The 23,562-nt window shown below is 38.0% G+C and overlaps 1 protein-coding gene across 1 annotated transcript in view; it reads left to right on the plus strand.

Moving 5' to 3' along the window:
• Window positions 1–12,973, plus strand: part of COL1A2 (collagen type I alpha 2 chain) — a 52,910-nt gene extending 39,937 nt beyond the window's left edge. Inside the window, exons 40-51 of the mRNA XM_087917707.1 lie at window positions 1,779–1,886; window positions 3,282–3,389; window positions 4,603–4,656; window positions 4,755–4,862; window positions 6,238–6,291; window positions 7,361–7,468; window positions 8,234–8,287; window positions 8,427–8,534; window positions 9,281–9,527; window positions 10,803–10,993; window positions 11,870–12,112; window positions 12,521–12,973. Coding sequence (XP_087773833.1) covers window positions 1,779–1,886; window positions 3,282–3,389; window positions 4,603–4,656; window positions 4,755–4,862; window positions 6,238–6,291; window positions 7,361–7,468; window positions 8,234–8,287; window positions 8,427–8,534; window positions 9,281–9,527; window positions 10,803–10,993; window positions 11,870–12,112; window positions 12,521–12,667 — 1,530 coding nt within the window. The 3' untranslated portion in view covers window positions 12,668–12,973. The remainder of the gene's footprint in view (window positions 1–1,778; window positions 1,887–3,281; window positions 3,390–4,602; window positions 4,657–4,754; window positions 4,863–6,237; window positions 6,292–7,360; window positions 7,469–8,233; window positions 8,288–8,426; window positions 8,535–9,280; window positions 9,528–10,802; window positions 10,994–11,869; window positions 12,113–12,520) is intronic.
• The last annotated feature ends 10,589 nt before the right edge of the window (window positions 12,974–23,562 follow it).

Below are 23,562 nucleotides of genomic sequence, written 5' to 3' on the forward strand. Positions count from 1 at the left end.
AGAACATACAACTGCTCATTCTAAACAAATAGACATGCTTGCATTATAGAACCTTTTTCTCCCTATGAGCAAATATAAACACCTGAGTGTCTTCTGACTTGGCATCCCATGTAATGAATTTGACCACTAGAAGGCATCATACTAACCAATGTCATCCTATTGGGACTTATCAGATGTAGGAACCAGAAGTCATTACATAGTATTCAAATGCTGTTCTGGAAATTGAACTCCCAGACTGTTCCAGTTTAGATGGCCATATTTATTTTTTTATCTATTTTACTTTTATATTTAAAAAATCCTTTATTATCTTAAAAAATAACTAACATGTTCAAAAACAAAGTAGTGAACATACCAAATTCTCCTTTCGCCTTCTATTTTCTCAAAGTTACCTAGCTTTCATGCCTAAGATAAGACTCCCCTCCCCCATTCTTATATAGTATAGCAATATATATTTATTTGTAAGCTGCCTTTATTATTTTTAAAACAACTCAAGGCAGCAAACATATACAATAAACTTCCTCCTATTTTTTTCCACAACAATAATCCTATGAGGTGGGCTGGGCTGAGAGAGAGTGACAGGCCTGAAGTAATTCAGCTGGCTTTAACTAGCCAGAACATTAGCCTTAGAAACAATTCGGATTTTCACTCAGCTGCTGAACGAAGGCATATTTAAAAGCTGTCAGACATACAGTCTAGCTTTTCTGTTAAGCTCTCAGGTGTTATGTTATTAGTAAAATAATGCAAAAGTTTCTGTGGCTCTGTTTTCTACTGCTTTACCTGCGTAAATATTTATCTTTGTATGTAATATTTTTATTTATCAATATGTAATATTTCTAAACCAAGGGATCTCCCTCAAGGGAGGCAGCCATGATATTTTGTCATTCCATCATTTATTTGAATATGTCTATATGTTTATTTAAATATGTTTATTTAAATCCATGGAGCCTGGATTTAAAAAAACTAGCTGGCCATTATCATTTAGGAATGCTGCTAGTGTTTTCCACGCTTCTTCAAACAACCTGTTTCCAGAGTTCCAAATTACGAACTTAGTTTTAATAATGGTAGCAATTCCTTTTCTGAACACTGTAGATAAGGTCAATGATCTCAAGAGTGAGAATATAAGAATTTTTCCTTAATCCACAATGGTTGCCAATTGCATCATCCACAGGCAGGCTTCACCACTCAGCAAGTAATGTTTCTTGCAGTGCCACCTGCAAGAAACCACTGGAATTGCAGAAAATAATTGATTCAGGAAATGCGGACCATATCATTTTATAATATTTCTCCCAGTGAAGCTCGCAAAATACATTTAAAAGGAAATGAGGATGTTTAAAATAGCAGGTTCTGCCTCAATGCATAATTTTCCTTCTAATATACGATAGTCATGATCTGGATTGACATAGCACAAAATAAGGGCTGCTAATCGTAATTTGTGCCTTATTCTGCTGAAGGTGGTCTATCAGCCAAATAGTTTTATTTTTCATATAACTGGGTATGATATTTTAATTGTCTTGTAAAAGAAGAACAATTATGAATGCACATATTAATAAATCAATCTGTCCTATTTCTTCATGCACATACTTTCATAAGTTCACATAGAGAATGGTTTTTAAGGCAATACAGAAAGTTTGTTTGTTTTTCATGATGGCTGGATGCTAAAACGGACTCTAGTATTGAGACCAAAGAGAAAAAAGATTTTTTTGCCCAAACAAAATGTGATAATCTGTTATACATTCTGAAAATGCTTTTTTTTCCTTTCCTGTTCTCCTTTTCTTCAGGGTCCTCCTGGCTCCTCAGGTCCCCAAGGTATCCTTGGAGCACCTGGTATCCTTGGTCTTCCTGGCTCAAGAGGAGAACGTGGTCTTCCAGGCTTGTCTGGAGCACTTGTGAGTACCATCTTTACCAAATTTTCAAATAGGAGACATAACAGAATAACTGTCACGATTCCAGAAAATCCCAAATCCAGTTAAAAACTCCAAGACAGGCATTTTCTCAAAGTTTCCTTTTATTAGAGTAGGTATACTGGCACATCTGGGAAAACCCAAATCTGAAAGTTCCAGGTTTTCCTCCAATAAGTAAAAATTACAAATCCACCCCCTGCACCCATCATTCCATCGCATGTCCCAATCACTATTCATTCTAACTGGAGACATCCCTTCAACCACTCCTCAACCAGGTGCAGGAATAACATGACCTTGACTCTAAAGAAGAATACTATTATGTTTAACCACATACACTCCATGAAATCCCCCCTCCCAACTTCCCAAGCTCATGAATGTGGCAGTGTGGAAGCTTCTGGTGTTAATATGGCTCCCAAAGTTGATAGTAACAGCGTTGGAAGGGACCTTAGAGGTCTTCTTATCCAACACTCTGCAAATTTGATTGGATTAAATAGCAATTGCTAAAATCAACTGTATGTCATATTGACAGCTGACATGGCAACCCTAGCAAGTACACTGAAGCATGAATTGGTTTATAGACAGCATTAGTGTCAAAGACAGACCTAGACAAGAGAAGGAGTTGTTATAGATTTATACAAATTAGCATATACAAGTGACTGGGAAGAGCAGCAAGGTATTTGGGTATAAATGAAAGCAGTGCATTTGATTGGACATAGCATATCATTAAACTAATGAACCAATGAGGCAATTAAATAGATGGATAAATCATAACTATGAGGTAATGGAGCAGAATTATAAAAACAGTGCTGGAGTTGAAAGAACAAATGTTATGTAACTTTTTAAGTAGTTACTGTTATGTAGGATTTTAAATTGTCCCTGGTTCTATATTTGCCTTTTCTGGTATCTTTTCCCAAGTAGAAACCATCTTGTTATGTTTCCTGTCTGACTACTGGGAGGACTGATATGTATCGGAAGCACATGTTTTGTGATATAAGATTTCAGTGCCAGGATAAGGTTCTAGTAATAGCTTCTCGTTGATTGTGAAGGGGAACTAAGATTTGGGAAATGCTCAGCAAATTAAAATTCTGTCTTGTCTGAAGGCCATTATGCTTTGAAGTTGATGGTGCAAGTTCTTGTTTATGCTGCTATAGTTAGAATTAATAAAGAACTGCTCTTGTAGATTTTGTTCTTCGTGTTACTTTTTGTACTATTGTGATATATTGAGTACAGTGAAGTATCTCACAAGGATTAGTACCATTAACTAAATATTTAATACCAATTAATCCAATAACCAACAGATATAAAATGTACATAACATTTTGAAAGTTCATGTATAATAACTAAAACTAAAATATATTCCAAATATAATTGTTTTCCTAGGGTGAACATGGACCTGTTGGCATTGCTGGTCCCCCAGGTGCCCGTGGCCCATCTGGTCCCATTGGTTCCGCTGGTGTAAATGGTGCTCCTGGTGAAGCTGGACGTGATGTAAGAAATTCATTTTGATCATAACTTTGGAGGAAAATTAAAGTAAAATATAAAGTAAAATATCTAAATATGCAGGCAGCATGTAATGTAGCAGCCAGTTTTTGTGTGATACAGCTCGTTCTCCCATATTGTCAGTTTTTAAAAGATTTATTTTCAGTTCAGTTATATGAATTGGGGTAAACAAATGAGATTGAAGTTGTAAAGCATTTTTAGATTTTGTATTAAAAAAAATGATTGACAGACATGGAATTGCTTTAACAAAATAATGTATTTTAAATCAAAGCAGCAGAAAATTCCAGACACATACCAGCGCTTTTCAAATGAAACCATTAAGATTCGAAAATTCTAATTACCTTAACTATGATCCTTCTTAACACTTCTGCAACCCTTAAAAGAAGTGACTATTAAGAAAACACATGAAGGATTGAAGCACATACCTTCTGTTATATAAAGGTTTTCTAACATGGTACCCTTCATGTTGGTTGAACCAAAATTTATAATCCCTTAATACAGGTAGTCCTTGATTTACAACAGTTCATTTAGTGACCATTCAAAGTTACAACCTCACTGGAGAAAGTGACTTATGATAGTTTCCTACATTTATGACCATTGTGGTATCTCCATGGTCACACGATTAAAATTCATACACTTGGCAATTGACTTATATTTATGATCGTTGCAGTGTCCTTGGGATCATGTGATCCCCTTTTGAATGAATGAATGAATGAATGAATGAATGAATGCTTTATTAGCCAAGTGTGATTAGACACACAAGGAATTTGTGACCTTCTGACAAGCAAAGCCAATGGGAAAACCAGATTCACTTAACAGCCATATTACTAAGTTGTAGTGATTCACTTAACAAATGTGGCAAGAATGGTCATAAAATGGGATAAAATTCACAATTAATGTCTCACTTAGCAACAGAAATCTGGGGCTCAATTGTGGTTGTAAGCCAAAAACTACCTGTATGATGGTTGAAGACTATGCAAGTTTCTTTTTCTAAAATATCATACTGCTGAAACATAGTTACTAAAAAACAAGTTACAGGATTCAGAAGATTCTTGTATGATTTCAGTCCTTTATGGCCAACATTCAAGTTAGGAATCTGGAACAAAAAGGGAAAACTGTTTTACTGGAAGCAGAGACTATCAGTACAATCATTAATATAATTTTTAAAATGTGTCACTAAGAAGACATTTTTCTTTCCTAGGGAAATCCAGGTAACGATGGTTCTCCTGGCCGTGATGGCTCCCCTGGTTACAAGGTAATTGTGGCTTTCCTCTGTAAGCAAAAGATGCTTCTTGCAAGCCAACTTTAGCTTGTACATCTAAATCCAGCCATTTTCTTGTTTGTTCTTGTTAGGGTGAACGTGGTGCTCCTGGCAACACCGGTCCTGCTGGTAGTCTTGGTGCTCCTGGTCCTCATGGCTCTGTTGGTCCTGTTGGCAAATCTGGAAATCGTGGTGAACGTGTATGTAACTTTAAACCACTATTAAAACATCAAAATGCTTTTAATTGTGTCAGATATATCATGACCCTGTGCTAAACCCTAGAAGACGGCACACCTTTTAAGATTTTGCCAAGCCAGAAAAACTAGCAAACTCAAGGAACAAGAGCCACTTGGATTCCCCCAAAATATGTTTTATTGGTAGAAAGATAGTGTAACAAAATCTCAAACACCTGTTGAAGCTATTCTCCTGCTCAGTAAATAAGGAACAATTGTTCTAAAGCAGGAGGTTCCAACCTTGGCAATTTAAAGACTTGTAGACTTCCAACTCCCAGAATTCTATGAGTTGAAGTTCACAAGTCTTAAAGTTGCCAGGTTAGAGAATCCTGCCTTGAAGTTTCTTTGCACTTTAGTATATAGTTCCCCTGAACATAGTGGTCCCTGTCTATTGCTTGGCTACAACCCTGTCAGAACTTTCTCAAGATGAGTTTGTTACTAGAAGGATTAATACTTTTTTGAATCTTGATGCCCCAGTTCATGAGGAACTCCTGAAGTTCCATCAATTTATAGGGAAAGAGATAAATTTTGGCAGTGGTTTGTTCTCCAAGCAATTTAGTTTCTGAATGTTTTGTTACCAGACTAAGTAACATCATCAGCTGGATTTTCTTATCCTATTCATTGTTGAGGTATGCCCCATCAGGGAAACGTAGTGAGAGTGATATTGAATAACACACAACCAACACACACGTACACTGAATAGTAAAATGTAGGTTTTACTTCCAGTAAACGGGTAAACAAAGTCCAACAAACAGTCCAAATCATACATGGTTAAAGCAGGTACTATTCAATACAATCAGTCCAGGGATCATCCAAAAATGAAGTCCAGTATCATAAACAAAGTTCAGTAAATGGAGTTTGCTAACAGTTTGCAAGACTCACAGTAATCCAAGCAGAACTACGTTCAGGCAAAAGGAAAATGCAAGAAGAGAGCAAACAAGGTTTCTGGCTCCATCTTATGGCCATTGGAGGAACCTCAACCAATCACAATTACAGCATTCTCTTAAAGATACAACAGTATTAAAGGACTATCCTGGTTTATATATTGCCAACCCAACTGTTAGGTGACTATCATTCCTAACATTCATTTTTGGCTTATTATGTCCTGTAAAAAGAGAGATAAAAGAGATAAATTGGTAAAAATGATGATAACGATACTTGGATTTCATCCATTTTCTATCCTATAGTCATATCTTTTCATCATACTTCCAATGAAAGGCATGTGTATCATTTGTTGTCTTACTTAACTGAAATATACAAAATTATTACATTCACTTTTAAGGTAGCTATATGTTATTTGCTATGGCCCATAAGCAACATCTCCACTGTGTTATCATTTCAGGGTCCTGCTGGAGTTACTGGCCCTAGCGGTCCTGCTGGTTCAAGAGGTCCTGCTGTGAGTATAGTTTTAATTATTGGATAGTTGTTGTCTTTAAAAAGAAACCTGTATGCATGTCAAGTATTTTTAAGAAGACACTCTGTTTTGGACTAGGAATGAAGGCATAGGTTTTAAAAATAATTCAGAGGGATGCCTAACTGATCGAGAAATGACTGAGTGACTAGGAAATGTGGATATCTAGGCAGGGATAGTCCAAGCCATTTCACTGTCTAGGTCAGGAAACTCAATTGTAATGGCAGAAGTCATTTGGGCTGGTAGTTGCAATATGACAGTGTCCTCAGGTAGTTTAGAGATTATATATCACATCTTTCCAACAAAAAAAGAGATGTGACAGCAAGAAGAATAGCTGGTAGGCTGCCACAGCTCCTTTTTAGAATCTCTTACTGTGGTTACCTCGCTTGGATTAAGGTGTAGAGAAAATCCAGAAGAGGGAAGAATAGTGGTTACTCCCTATAGGTGAAAAGAGTTAGGATTATAAAGGCATAAGAGTATCCTTGGAGACTTAACATAATACTCCTTTATCATACTGCAGATTCATACAGCAATGAGACTTTGCTGATACTTAGGCGGATGCCAAGATAAAGACAGAAGCAAAAATCAAGCTTAATTTTTTTTAAATGCAAGTCCAAATACAGATAACCAGGGATGCAACTCAAAATAGAACAGCATCTATGCAAAATAAATGTATAGAAAAATAATTCCCAAGCCAAGAACTTGATTTCTTTGTTGGTGTAGAACATCTTTCACCAAACTCCTATTTCCAGGATAGGTTGGGTCCCAATTTGTATCCTCCATCTGGAAATGGGAAATGTAGTCCAATACTTGTAGATCACACCAAATTGAGGAAGAGTAATGGAATTATTAATAGTAGTTTGAACCAAGATATAAATAAAACAAGAAAAAAGGAAAATCAAAACTGATGCAAACTAATGTCTGAAAATTTGCAAATTGAAAGAATCTACATGTATTTTAGTTCAAAGGTGGTATTTCTGAAACTTCTTCCAAGCTTTCCAGAGCAGAAAAATTCCATTTGTAACTTTTCTCTCTTTATTACTCTATTTATTAGGGCCCACAAGGTGCACGTGGTGAGAAAGGTGTTGCTGGTGACAAGGGTCCCAGAGGCTTGCCAGGTTTCAAAGGACATAATGGACTTCAGGGACTGCCTGGTATCGCTGTAAGTACAGCTATGTGAACTATGGCCTAAACAGAAACAGATCCACTCTTTAAAGGAAGTATAGGTGCTCTGATAAGGAGAATATGCATTCTCCTTCTCAGCTTCCATTTTCCCATCCTGGATCCTTCAGGCAAATGGTCACCATTTTAAATGTCAACTGAAATGCTTAGTAATTTTGTTGTTTCTTCTTTTTTGCTTTGGGCGAGAGCTTTAGTTCATTTCTGCACATTTTTTTCCTCTTCCTCAGCCAACATAAACTTTCCTATTCGAGCTTGCCATTTCATTATGATAATGAAACACAGGTTTGTGTTCACGTATTTACAACCACATACAAGAATATTATGTATCAGGAATGTCAAGGTGACTCATGGCTTAGTATAGTGACTTAAAATTAGCATCTTAAGCTCCGGATCATTGGATCCATAAAGATCAACAGATTTATCTAAGATTCTTTGATTTCCTAGGATTTTAGTGATGTATAGAGTCATAGGTGCTTTCAATTCAGTCAAGACAACTAAGAAACAAACCAGTCTATTAGAAATCCTGCTCTTGCCATGTTTTCATGATGAGGAAGGGGGAAGCTGTATATGTTCAGTGGTATTCATATCTCACTGCCAAATTTCCCAGTCAAAGCCATTCTTGGTCAAAATGATTCCTCCATTGTAATTTTCCCCCAATTTCTGGAATCTATCAGTTATGGAAGGGATAAGAAGATAGCAGGAAATTATAATTTCAATAATTTTACGTCTTGTCTCCTATTAACAGGGTCATCACGGAGAACAAGGTCCCTCTGGTGTTACTGGTCCCGCTGGCCCAAGGGTAAGTTTATATGAAATGTTCTTTGTGTGGGGCATTGAAATGTCTATTTAGATGACCAGGTGTGTTATCTCACAGTTTTGTTGTTTACTTGCATCAGAAGCATACTGAGTGCTGGGTTTGTTCTTTGTTCCTGTTTTAGGGTCCTTCTGGTCCTTCTGGCCCTGCTGGGAAAGATGGTCGCAATGGTCTGCCTGGACCTGTTGGCCCTGCTGGTGTGCGAGGATCTCATGGTAGCCAAGGACCATCTGTAAGTCTAAGTCTGAAGGATTGTTAGTGTAACAAAAATTATTTTTAAAAAATGAACAGCAGAATAACCTGCATGGTTATCCTAAAGTTTACTTCATTAATTAAACTTGACTCCCAGACAAATGTATATAAATTTGCAATCTCATTCCTCTATATATGTCACTGGGACTAGGTTCCTTTGGCTGTGCTGGATTCCTTAATATATAGGTGACTAGCATCTTAGTATGCTTCAGCTCCCAGAAGAGAGAGAATTAAGAGAGAATTTTAAGAACTGTGACCCCAAAACATCTGGAGAATACCAAGAAAGGAAGATTGCTTTATTCCATTGTCATAAAGGTTGATTTCTAAATATGCTTAATTGAAGCATGACAACAATGCTAATGATATAAATAGATAGATAAATAGCTGGCATTTCAAGTATTTAAATCAGAATTTTAAATTAAGTCACATAATGCAGCTTCCACTGTAGACATTCTTCCAGTTTCTTCAAGTTGCCAAATAAAGAATTTTGTACATTCATCAGACTATTCTCCAGTTTAGTTAATACTGACCATTTCTGAACCTAGGCAGGTATAGATGTATTATTATAATTATTACTCATTCAGTGTATATATTATTCTATCCAAAGCTTACACTTCTGATTATATTTAAGCTGGTCAGATAGTCTTGGGATAGGACCTTATGCATGACCATGATGAATTAAGTTTAAACAAGCTGATTTTATTTCTTCCAACTGTTATGTTTTAGGGTCCACCAGGACCACCAGGTCTTCCTGGCCCACCTGGCCCCAATGGTGGTGGTTATGAAATTGGCTACGACATGGAATATTATCGTGCAGATCAGCCATCTCTAAGACCCAAGGACTACGAAGTTGATGCCACTCTGAAAACCCTGAACAATCAGATTGAGACCCTCTTGACTCCAGAAGGCTCTAAGAAGAATCCAGCTCGCACTTGCCGTGACTTAAAACTCAGTCATCCTGATTGGAACAATGGTATGTTAGTGCCAAATAATCAATATAAAAATAACTGGTTGCATTCTTAATGTTTACAGTCATCACACAAATGATGCAACTTGCATACTCACAAAAGACATCATGATAGTCTTAGTTATCAAACTATTTGAATCATGATGTAATGATGCATGTTATTCAGACATTATCACTGGTGGTATGCTACCGGTTTGGCCCGGTTCAGCCGAACCGAAAGTAAAAAAAGCCAAAGATTAGCTGAGAGGAGGAAAAAATCCTGACAATCAGCTGAGAGGAAAACTAAGAGAAAAGCGCAGTATTGCCCATCCCAGCCACCCCTGCGCTTTTCTCTTCTTTAGCCTCTCAGCTGATTGGCACTGCAAGTCTCAGCTGGTGTGGAGAAAGCTGCGGGCCAGCGTTAGGCAAAGCACACCCACCAAGCCACACCCACCAAGCCATGCCCACTGAATCAGTGATAAAATAATTTGAATCCCACCACTGGGTCACATTATCATAGCTTAGTATAGATACCACTGGAATCAATAATGCAACTGGACATTCATTCAAAGCAATAAACCTCTGCATATAATATTTTCAATGGAAATCTGTTTGTGCCATTTAACCATACCATCTCTGGTATGAATAACATGTTATGTTATGTATGACAGTTTCCCATTTCATAACAAGAACAAAACAACCATCAATTCACTCACTGAATGGGCATAAAAAGTAGACATTTGGACAATAGAGTTTTTCCATCTGTATATTCAAATGTCTCTCATGAACGTGGTGCTTTCCAATGTCAACTTGTGTCTGGCTTCCAGGGATTTCATTGGTAAACACATTTATTTAATTCACTCAGAATAAGGTTTTTTAATGCAGTGTTTTCATATTTGTTATTTTTAAAGTAATGGCTTTCTACTAAAATTTATAAAGTAGTTGTTTCTCCATAGTCTATCTATGTAGTTAGCCTGGATCTCCATAGTATCTCAAATGGCACTTTATAAACCTTTCAGATTATTATATTAGAAAAAAAGATCAAAATACCATATTACAAAATTGAACAACACATTATATTCAAGAAAATGCTAATCAACAGATCTATATTTTCAAGTTCCCTCCTTATTTCTAGACATTGGTATTAATTAAATATAAAGTTGTAATCAGAGACAGATAACTAAGTGAATATTACCTTACAGTAGGATTTTTTTTGCTTTATTTGTATCCATGGTATTCCAATAGTTGAAGCATATATGGGTCTCTGATAGGTGCCTAAATCCTTTTCTGTTTTTGTAATAGGTTTCTACTGGATTGATCCTAATCAAGGCTGCACAATGGATGCTATTAATGCATACTGCGATTTCTCCACTGGTGAGAGTTGTATCTCTGCTAATCCTGGAAACTTCCCAGCCAAGAACTGGTACATTGGCAAGCAACCTGATGAGAAGAAACTTGTTTGGTTTGGAGAAACTATCAATGGTGGTACTCAGGTAGGGTTCATTCTGTATGTCTTCTAATATATATGAAGTCATATATGGGAGGAAATTTTTAACCTATACTTCATAGTCTTTATAATAGCTTAATCTACATATACTGTGTAACTCATCTACTCTAGTTTGTTGTCTTGCAGCTCAATTTCCCCCCATTAAAAACCTATAGTTTACAAACAGCATGTTTCTGTTGAAATTGCTTCCTCATGAAGGTTACTGTCATACTGGCTACATAAGCAACAAAACTTTCATAATCAAATACACACACATGTACATACAGAAAATAAATCACCCAAAATAAATTATTATAATTACCTTAAGCAGACCCAGCCTTTATGCCAATAGCATGCTGTTGGGGAATTTTGAGTCATAATCTAACAAGTATAAAGTGCCAGATTAAGGAAAACAAATCTGCCTTTCAAATCTTGTTTAAAGTTGTCTAAACTAGTTAGTTATCAGAACTGTATGTCCCGATTGAATCCATTAAACTCAGTTACATGTTTTGTGATGAGGTATTGCTTTTACATCAATAAAAAAGTAGATTCAGGAAAGATCACTAAATTCTGGAAGGAGATAGTTTCTCTTCATGTACCATTCATATTATTCATAAATGCATGGATTATCTGTTTGGAATGATTAGTAAACTTATAACAAATAACCTATTTCTGGATATGATAAAATTGAGTTAATTGGAATGCAGTTTCTCTCTAGGAAGCAGTTAATTACTTCCTGGACTAACCATCGGTTGTGATTATTTCTGGTTCTACAATGAAAATTAATTATTTCCCCTCTCCCCCAATTAACTTTCACATGACCATGCATTCCATTTAAGCACAGAGTATGTGATAAATTTATTTGATTTCATTTTTTTTCCAGTTTGAATATAATGCAGAAGGTATGTCTACCAAGGACATGGCTACCCAACTTGCTTTCCTGAGGCTACTGGCTAACCATGCTTCCCAGAACATTACTTACCATTGCAAGAACAGCATTGCTTATATGGATGAGGAAACAGGCAATCTTAAGAAGGCTGTGGTGCTACAGGGCTCCAATGATGTTGAATTCCGAGCTGAAGGCAATGGCCGGTTTACTTTCACTGTTATCGAAGATGGCTGCTCTGTAAGTTCTATGTTACTTCCTGCTTGTAAATGTCTTTGATTATAATTTTATTCAGGGACTTGATAGAAACGTAGGTCTTAAACTCAACTTTTGATCACTGAAGACCACCTTGGTTCTGCCACTCCTTTTGAGAACGCAGCTCCAGAACGTCAAGAATGACTGGTTTGACCCTCAAACCACTGGAAATGGGAAGGTCATCAGGGAGTGACAAAAGCCCAGGACTTATGAGGGGAACAGTGAGAAGGGACATGATTGGGCTAGAGGTTGAGGTCTCCAGAAGAGTGAGTTTATAGAAACACAATTCAGTGCAAGGGATTATGTCACAGAAGCCTTTACTGATTTCTAATAACAGCAGATTGATAGGTGCCTTAATAATGTTTTTAATGATTCACTATCATTATCTTGCAGAGAAAGACCAATGAATGGGGCAAAACAGTGATTGAATACAGAACAAACAAGCCTTCTCGTTTGCCCTTCCTTGACATTGCACCTTTGGACATTGGTGGTGCTGACCAAGAATTCCGTTTGGACGTTGGCCCCGTCTGTTTCAAATGAATGAACTAAAACTAACTTAAAAACAAAACAAAAAAATTCTCTCTTTGCCATTTCTTTTTTATACTGAAAGCTGACTCCTTCCATTCTTCTGTTCATCTACTTGCTTAAACTTTTGGCGAAAACGAAGGAAAAGGATTTTTTTGGGAACGTTGTACAATGCAATTTAATACAGCCCCAAAAGGAATCAGAAGTTTTACAAGATTTTTGTCACCAAGATTTTTGTGGAAAATGTCAGCCTTTGTGTAAAAAAAAAAAAAAAACCAAAAATATAAAAAAAAACCAAATAAAAAAATTCCTGAAAGTTTGCACCATTTGTGGCCTTTGAATATCTTCCACAGAGGAAGTTTAAAACCACAACTTCCAAAGGTTTGAACTACCTCATACACTTTTAAGCCAAGTGTGATCCACATCCTTATACATATGTTCTGAGGTGCTTTTGAACCCATTCATAGTAGAATGGTGCTGATTCAATATTACAGAGTATATTACAATACTTGAAATTTAATGGTGCTAGTCATTTGGGGAAAATAAAAACAAAACAAAACAACCAATCCCTGCCTTTCTGTATTAAGTTGTATTGTTTATTTGCAATCTGTCTGAGAATAAATTCAGAATGCCCCATCTCACCATCAGATTAAGCATGTGGATCATATCTTCCCACACCCCATCTTCATCTTCTTCTTCTTCAACATCAAATGTCCATGTTTTTAACTCTCATTTCTTTCTCTACAATGGGCCAAAAAGGAATCATTTCTCAACAACAAAAATTGTACCTATTTTGTATATGTGAGATGTTTAAATAAATTGTGAAAAAATTGAAATAAAGCATGTCCAGTGTTCCAAAAGAAACCACTGATGAGTAAAGTTCCTTGCTTTAGTATATCTATTGATATTCTGCACTTAATACTTACTTTTTAACTCTTCTTGTTGCCTATTAAAACTTTAAAGGGTAGTAAGATTTGCCTATGTTCCCAGTGTGTATGAGTGTATTTCCCACTATATTTTCAGTTTTCTCTGTAGCAAAAACTACAGGAAAATAAATCTTTCCTATTTAAATCCATCCAAACATAGATGAATGAAACAAAATATTTTTACTTTAACAAAGGATTTTTAAAATTTTTTATCAGAGATCCACAACATTGGAATACATTTTAGAACACACATGCTGTAAACATTATTTATTTATTTACTTATTAAACTGATTTATATGAGCACCCAACTAAGTTGGGTTATTCTAGCTACCTTACCATATTAAAATCCAATGTAAAAACCATAAAGTTCCTTGCATTAAAAGTTTCCTGCCCATGGAAAGCTAACATAGCAATATGTTTCTAATATTATAATCTTAATATGTTAACTTCCTAGGTAAAAAGAACTGTTAAAAGCACCCATAACACTGAAGTGACATAGTCTAAGGACATTTATACCATATCATTTTTCATGTATTAATGCATGTATTAATTCTCAGTTGGTCTCAACCTAATTTCCAAATAAGAGTAGATTTATTCTCAGATGCATTATTTCATTATTAAGTTTAACCAGAGAACTATCTTGCAAATAAATCAATCTTGGAACATTATAACACAATCATACCTTTACTAATCCTGACAAAGCTAAGCAAGGACAGACTGGGTAGGAGACCAAGAGACTATTCCAAAACTAGACTATGTATTAGACTGAAAAATAAAAGCAAAATCTTTGCTGGCATAATGGGCATTCATTTCCATACTCCCAGAAGAAAACAGTATTCTTCTAGTCCCCAGGAGTTAAACTCATTCACCTTGCAAATGAATCAATCTTGGAACATTATAACACAATCACACCTTTACTAATCCTAACAAAGCTAAGCAAGGACAGACTGGATAGGAGACCAAGGGACTATTCTGAAACTAGACTGTAATGTACATCCATTTCCATAGTCCCAGAAGAAAATAATATCCTTATAGTGCCCAGGAGTTAAACTCAATGTTTGGAATGCAGGGTCAGCATACTGATGTTAAATAAGTTTATGTTGTATTCAGAAGTTCATGCACATCAGCAAGCTGTCAATTTTATCTAATTTCATATAGATTAGCAATAGCACTTAGACTATATATCACTCCATAGTTCTTTAGAGCATTCTCTGAGTGGTTTACAATGTCAGCATATTGCCTCCAACAATCTGGTCCTCATTTTACCAACCTCAGAAGGATTGAAGGTTGAGTTAACCTTAAACCAGTCAGGATCAAATTCCTGGCAGTGGACAGAGTTAGCTTGCACTGCTGCATTGTAACCACTGGGTTCACCATGTTTCTTAATTCTACATTCTCATATACCTACAAATAAATGAAACTGAAACAAAATAAATGGAATTGAAGGAAAATAGTTTGGTATGCAACATACTATCAGCTCTTGAGCAGATTCAATTAAAATACATACACTTTTTTAAAACAAACATCTTGAAGTAATCCATGTGCCTAGAAGAGATGTCATTAAGTACATTATCATAATGGCTTGACTGCATATTACATTGTGGAAAATGCACAATCTCTATGGAAAACACAGCATGCAATCAATGGATGGAGAACAAATCTCTCCCGAATCATTGTTTTCTATTTGGAAAAGTAGCAGAGAAATAATACATTTAGAAAAAAATAAAGAGCAGTTTACTTTTTCATCAAGACTTTAGATCAGGTGTGTCAAACACTATTTCATTGAAGGCAGCATCAGGGTTGTGTTTGACCTGGGGGCGGCATGGTCGGGGGAGGCATGGCCAACTCAACATCACTCATGTCAGGGACATCTCACTATACTCATTGTACACACACAATTGTGTATCGTCTGACCCATCCACTGTGTTCATTAAGTTTGCAGATGATACTACCATATTGGGTCTCATTGCAGGTGGAGATGAAACAGTGTACGGGGGCAGGTTCAAAAATTAGCTGCATGGTGCCTAGAAAACAACCTGCACCTGATCAGCAGCAAGACAAAGGAGATGGTGTTAGACTTCCAGAAGAGAGAGGAACCCATCCCAATTTACATCGAGGGGGGCTGTGTGTAGAGTTTTTCCTACTTTAAATTCCTGGGAGTCTACCTCAGTGAAGATCTTACCTGGAAAATCAACACAACCCAGGTGTCCAGAAAGGCCCAACAGAGACTCCATTTCCTTAGGGTCTTGTGAAAGAATAAAGTGGAACAATGACTGATGACCTCCTTTTACCAGTCCACAATAGAAAGCGTCCTCACATACGGTGTGGTATGCTGGCTTGATAGCCATGGATAGAAAGACATTACAGAAGGTAGTGAGCACAGTACCAAACATCGTGGGCTGTTCCCTGATACCACTAGATGACATCGCTAGGGCTCGCAGCCTTAAAAGAATAAGGAAAGTTCTCAGGGACGACTCACATCCTGGTCAGCATTTTTTCACTCTCCTACCATTGGGTAGGAGATATAGAAGCATAGCCAGCTGCACCAACAGGCTGAAGAAGAGTTTCTACCCATGGGCTGTCAGACTTCTGAATGGAAAATAACTTCATGTCAACATAGTATGATAGACTTGTGGAGCCGGTGCGTTGTACAACAAGGTCACATGGTGTAATAAGATTGGGACTGGGTTAGGGACTTCTGTCCTCACTGTGAGTTGTGTTGGGTGTGTGTGCATGAAGGGACGCTCAGCCAATCTTATTGTACACATGTTGTACTCTGACAATAAAGGTAATAATAATAACCTGTGGCGGCCTGAGCGATCTGCCAGTGAAAATGGAACTCAGGCACTTGCATGTTCTGTTTTCAGCTGTGATGGCCTCTTGCAACCCTCTGCCAGTAAAAACGGAAGTCAGGAGAGCCACCTGCGGCCCTCCAGAGCTCCGTTTTTGCTGACAGAGGCACTGCAGGCCAGTCCTTCACTGTTTCCAGGGCAACCCTGCGGGCCAGATCTAAGCATCCTGCAAATCGGATCTGGCCCCCAGGCGTTGAGTTTAACACCCCTGCTTTAGATCCTTTAACTATTATAATACAATGTTAAAGATACTGACATCTGGAAAAAAAACAAATACATTATTTTGATAATTAGATATTGACTTTAAATAAGATACTTATGAACAGATAGGACATATCTTTCCATTTCTGGTTTTCAGACCAAAACATTATTTATTTAGCCAGACACTTAATCCAGAAACAAAGGGAGAATAGAATAGAATTACCCCATAAAGATCAGGTTAACAAAATTCCCAAACTTGCAGGCATACAAAAAGAGAAGGCAGGGAGAGAAAAAAGAAACTGAATCCTTAAAAGACTGCCCAGGAAGGCATTGAGCATAATAGCAACTGGGTTGGGGGGAGGGGGAGGGGAGGATGAATGGAATAGATTTGCATGGAGTTCTAGAAATATTCTCCACAAAAAATGAACTCTCTATTCTCAATTTTCAGCAGTGCAGTTTTAGAAATCATTGAGGGCCTGATGACAACACACAAATGGCATGTAATTGCGATCTCCTTTTTGCAATCCCAGAGTTCTTCCTAAATGCATGCCATGGAACAACATTGATTTTTTTTAACTGTAAAAGATAAAAAAAATCTATTGAGCCTTCAATAAGCTAAGTGCTTCTTTTTTATCCTTCAAAAATATTCTTAGAAATTGGAAAAAAGGAACAAAATTATAAAGCCACCTCCCTCCAGGGACATTAACCCATCAATACTATGATTCTAATAACATTTTTTTAAAAAATTGGGAAATTGGTAACTGAAGAGTCTGTCTCTCACCTATCTGTCTGTCTATCTAGTTATCTTCTGACTGATTGCCTGCCTGCCTGCCTGCCTGCAGCATCTGGCTGATCTTGCTAGGTTCAAAACCTAGGCTCAATTAGTAGTCGGATAAAAGAGATTGTCAGGAAATTCCAGGGCTATAAACTAGAGGGGTGGGGGAATAATATAAAAAAAAGAATGGAAATCCGTTTCCATATTACACTTAGAACAAGGGTCTTCAAACCTGGAAAGTTTAAGATTTGTGGACTTCAATTCCCAGAATTCCTGAGCTAACATGACTGGAGGAGGAATTCTGGGAGTTGAAGTCCAGAAGTCTTAAAGCTGTCAAGTTTGAAGGCCCCCTGATTTAGGACAAGATGTTTGCTCAGCCTGAAGAACCTTGCAAGAGCATTTATAAATACTCCCTTGCAGTTCAACTAAGTAAACTACATGACTATAGCATGGTATGTGTTTAATTCCTCTGCACAGTTCCAATGTTAGGGAAATGGCATGAATCAAACAAACTATTAAAGGAGGGAAGCGGGAGGGAGGAACTAAACATCCTTAGACCTAATGCATGGATCCAGAGTGCCACCTGTTGTCTCAGAAAGAAATTGCAGAACTACAGAAATTTTGGGATTATACCTTTATATACAGTACTATACATACAACTCTAAATGTTTGGACACACATTTTGGACTTCATTGGTTTAAAATATTCTAAAAAATTATCTGGGTATCAAGTCACTACATGAGCAATAACTTTATTTTCAGTAATTCAGTAATTCATACGCAATGTTCTCTCATGTATAAATCAGGATTCCAAGGGAATGACAAATAAAATAGAAGAAAAAGGTTTCATATACAAAGTTGTTCTACATATGCAAACTCCCAATCTAAGGAACACCACTTCTACAGATCACAGGCTGTAACTTCTGTATTGCAAATAACTAGAGGACTGCAGAAGACAGTTGTCCAATGGTGAGATGGCATTAACAGAAGAGGCAGTATTGGATGGGGGATTTTTGCCTGCTTGTTTTTAACTGTTTGAGAGAGGTTGGATATATTAGGTTAAGAGTGAATTCGCCTACCCTTGCAACAAAATTGTGTCATTGAAATTGCACCACTTTATCATGGTGTATCAACTGATTTTAAATCATTCAGTGGATCAGAGATAATGATCAGAATGGGAGTAGTCTGTGTTTTAATGCTCGCAATCCAAAAGAGAGAAAAGAGAGACCAAAAAATGGCAGGTCTGCGTCAAATGCAGGCAAAACACCCTGTTAGTTGCTTTACCGCACAGAGATGCTGCACTAACCTATTAATTATGGCTTACAAGTCATGCTGGCTGTGCTCACACAACTGACTAAATTGTGTGAGTGCTAATCGTCTTATATCTATATCACTTTTGGAGCTAAACACATTATTATTTGTTAATAATTTTACGTAAGGTTTCCTGGTGGTAATCCAAACCAGGAACTAAAGTACTGAGTGATTTGTATGCTCCACATTTTATACTAAAGATAGGTTTTGGTTATACATGTCTAAAAATAAATACAAGTAACATAAAATAAGGATTGTTCTGCTTGGGATTTCTGATTTTTACAATTGGATATATTACAATCCAATGTTAAATGCAGTTCATAAAAGCCTTTGATATAAGATCAAGAAGGTTGTTGTTGTTTTTTAAATTTAGTTGTTCCAATTCTCAGAGACTGCCTAGACCAATGGTCACCAGCCGGTGGGCTGCAGCCCACTGGTGGGCGTGAGAAAATTTTGGTGGGCTGCAGCGTGCTGAAAACCAGATGGCTGGCGGGGAGATGGGGCAATCCTGCAGTCTCCCTAGCAAACCCGTGTCATGGCTGCTGCCTCCTGCCTCAGCCCATTGAGGAGGCTGAGCAGCAGCGGGAAGAGTGCAGACCTCCTGAGCTTCAGGACATGGCTGCCTGTGATGCCCTAGGGTGAAGATGTTGCAAGGGGGAGGCTCGACTCCCTCTTCTTATTTGCTAGAAGCGCTCACACGCCCAGCAGGAAGGAGGCGGCTTGTCAGGTGCCAGAGGGGCAGTGAGCACTGTGTGTGTGAGCACTTCTGGTGAGGAGGAAGAGAAGCTCTGGAGGGGAGGGGGTTGAGCCTCCCCCTTGTGAGGAGGAAGAGCAGCTCTGGAGAGGAAGGGGTTGAGCCTTCCCCTCACAACATCTTCACCTGAGGGCATGGCTGGCAGCCACTCGACCTCCTCGGTATGTGGAGGCAGGAGGTAACACCAGTTTCAAGGTTCCTTTGCCCCTACACCCACCTCCTCACAGGCCAGTGTATACCCGGGAAGGGCTCCGATGCTGCTATCTCCCACGCTTATGAGTCCATCCGCCACCCATATCATCTCTGTTGTTCCACCTCCCTGCCAACCATCTGGTCTTCAGCACATGGCTCATCGGCCTCCAGACATCAGATTCTCACCACGCAGCACCAGGGAGAGGGAGAGGAGAAAGAGAAAAAGAGTGGGGGAAGAGAGAGAAAGAGAAAGGAAAAAAGGGAGAGAGAGGGTGGAGGGAGGGAAAGAAAGAGAGAAAGAGGAAGAAAGGGAGAAAGAGGGGGAGAGAGAGATGAGACAGAGAGGGAGGGAGGTAAAGTGAGACAGAGAAAGAGAGAGAAAGGGAGAAACAGAGGTGGGAGGGAGGGAAAGAGAGAGAAAGAGAAAGAGGGAGAAAGGGAGAGGGAGAGAAAGAGGGATGGATGGAAAGAGAAAGAGAAAGAGAAAGAGGGAGAAAGGGAAAAAGTGGGGGGAGGGAAAGAGAGAGAAAGAGAAAGGAGAGATCCCGTTGTTTTGTTTTCTGTGGGAAACTGGTTCAAATGACTCTCTGAGTATTTAAGGTTGCAGAAACAGGCAGCCAAGCTAAATGCCTGAAGGACTCCATCCTGTCAGTGGGTGTCCAGGCCCTTCAGCTAGCTGCATGCTGGATTCATATTAATGGTCCGCAGGATTTAAAATTGTGAGTTTGGTGGTCCCTGAGGTCCAAAAGGTTGGAGACCCCTGGCCTAGACAACACCCTGCAATTCTATTGGGAAGATTTTTCAGAAGTGCCTCCAGATAAAGACTGAATACACTAATTATCACATTAAAAAAGAGGAAAACCTTCTATGCATCAATTCCACCCGCACTTTCTACAATTTTGTAAACAACAAACTAAAAGAATCAAGGTCCATCCCACCCCTGAAAGGACCTAATGGTAAAGACTGCAATGATGACATCATTAAAGCCAACCTCTTTAACACATTCTTTGGCTCAGTATTTGTAAACAGCAATGGATCATGCCCAGTATTTCCTAACCGAACCACAGAAAACTACAATGATCTAATACATATCAATTTTACAGAAGACAATGTTGAAAAAGCACTACATAATCTAAAACGATCTCTATCTATTGGACCGGACAGAATATGTGCCTACTTCTTAAAAAAGCTATCCACTGCCATAGCAGAACCTCTAAGTCTTTGAAAAATCTTTGAATCTTTGAAAAATCTTTCAGGACCAGCTCCTTACCAAAACTATGGTCACAAGCCACGGTCACCCCGATCTTCAAAAAGGGAGACCCCAGCCTAGTTGAAAATTACAGACCAATCTCTTTATGCTACATCACCTGTAAAGTCATGGAATCAATAACTAATCCATTATCGTCCACTTAGAAACAAACAACCTACTCTCTAATAAATAATTTAGTTTTAGAAAAAAGCCTATCCTGTAATCTGCAATTCTTACACTGCAAAAAAAAAATGGACTACACAACTCGATCAGGGTAAAGCAATAGACGCAATCTATATAGACTTCTGTAAAGCCTTTGATTCAGTGGTACACGACAAACTACTACTAAAACTAAAATCTTATGGTATCTCTGGACACCTATGTAACTGGATAGAGGCTTTCCTGTCAAACAGGCAACAAATGGTCAAAATTGGGAGCATCCTATCAAGTTCTGTACCTGTCAACAGTGGTTTTCCCCAAGGTTCTAGGACCAACTCTCTTCATACTCTACATAAATGACCTCTGTGATCATATTAAGAGCAACTGCGTTCTCTTCGCTGATGATGTAAAGCTATTCAACACCACAGATAATTCTGCTACCCTTCAAAAACATCTTGACTATGTATTAGAATGGTCAAACAAACTTCCAATCTCAACAAATAAATGCTCTGTCTTACATATTGGCAAAAAAAAAATCATAAAATAAAATACAAGGTGAATAGTCAAGACTTTGTTGATGATTCAAACTCTGTCAAGGACCTTGGAGTATTCATCTCTAATGATCTAAGTGCTAGAGCCCACTGCAACTACATAGCCAAAAAGGCATTGAGAGTTGTTAACCCAATCCTATGTAGCCTTTTCTCTGGTAATATCACACTACTAACAAGAGCATATAAAACATTTGCTAGATCAATACTTGAATACAGCTCATTAGTCTGGAACCCACATTACGTATCTGATATTAACACAGTTGAGAAAGTCCAGAAATATTTCACAAGAAGAGTTCTCCACTCTTCTACTCATTGCAGAATACCTTATGCCACCAGACTCGAAATTCTAGACCTAGAAAATCTAGAACTATGCCGCCTTCGGTCTGATATAAATATAGTATATAAAACCATACATTGCAATGTCCTACCTATCAATGAATACTTCAGCTTCAACCATAACAATACAAGAGCACACAATAGATACAAACTCAAAGTTAACTGCACCAAACTTGATTGCAGAAAATATGACTTCAGCAACAGAGTGGTCAATGTCTGGAATACTCTACCTGGCTCTGTAGTTTCTTCCTCAAACCCCAAAACCTTTAACCTTAGACTGTCTACTATTGACCTCACCCCTTTCCTAAGAAAGGGGGCGTGCATAGGCGCACCAACGTGCTTACCATCCCTGTCCTATTGTTTCTTTTTTTCTTATATGTATCCATTTCATGTATTCATAACTATGTTTATACTTATACCTATTATCTTGTAAGCGATTGACAAATAAATAAAGAAACAAAGTGGTTAGCAGTTTCTTCCTTCCTAGGAATAAGAGAAAGTGAGTGGCTCAAGATTATGCAGTTGGTTTGTGCCTACCGTGGGATTACAGTTTACAATCTACCAGTTTCTAGCCTGATGCCTTAACCACTACCAAAGTGGCTTTCTATAAAGTTAATACTTCCTGTAATTTTTGAAGTAACTTTAGGAGAAAAACATTTAATTGATGAATGCAGGCTAACTTTATTAATTACAGTAAATTTAGATAAAGTAGATACAGTTTAGTTTTTCTCCTGCCCTCACTTATTGTTTTGGAGTGTTTCTTGTACACGGTTCAGAAATGTCGACCTCCATCTAGAAAAATTTTGCAATTCTGACTTTATGCTGAATTTTTGTTTTTCTCCCTTTCCATTGTACCATTATATCACTATACCGTTTTATACTTCAGAATACCATAAAACAATAAAAACAGTAATGACTTCTCCGTTGCAGTACACAAAATTATCCATTGCTATGTCCTACCCGTCAATGCCTACTTCAACCACAACAATACACGAGCACGTAATAGATACAAACTCAAGGTGAACCTCAATAAATTCGATTGCAGGAATGCCTCAAGGGTCGCCAATCTTTTGGACTTCAGGGACCACCAAATTCATAATTTTAAATCCCGTGGACGAGAGACCCTGGGAAAACCTCCAAAAATGTCTGCAGGAAAATTCCCCACTCCGTTTTCCTACTGATCAATCATTCTTTATTTGGGATCGCGGGATATCGTCTCCAGCCCTGTTCTGGGGGGGAGGGGGAAGAGAGAGAGATAGAGAGACTGACTAAATCTGAATCCGAGGCAGGGCAGATACAGAAAGGGTCTCAGACGGACCCTTCCTAGTTTTCGGGGGAATAAAAGTTAGAAGGGATACTTTCACATTTGCAAGATACTGTTGAACTAACCTCACATAAAGATAAGGGGAGTACTCAAGGGTGCGCTTTTTTCCTGGATACCTAGTTGGGTTAAAGCCGCATTTCTCCCGCGAAGTGCTGCCCTTGCCGTTTAAACAGGTGGGGAAAAACAATAAGTGGCTACTACAGTATCTTCATTCACCATGAGCCAGAATACCATAAAAGGATGGCAAAGGCGGCTAAGGGGAAGGTGGAGGTTTATTCCTT

Source organism: Pseudonaja textilis, chromosome Z, assembly GCF_049901715.1.
Source record: "Pseudonaja textilis isolate UNSWEBS1 chromosome Z, rPseTex1.2, whole genome shotgun sequence".
Lineage (NCBI taxonomy): Eukaryota > Metazoa > Chordata > Lepidosauria > Squamata > Elapidae > Pseudonaja > Pseudonaja textilis.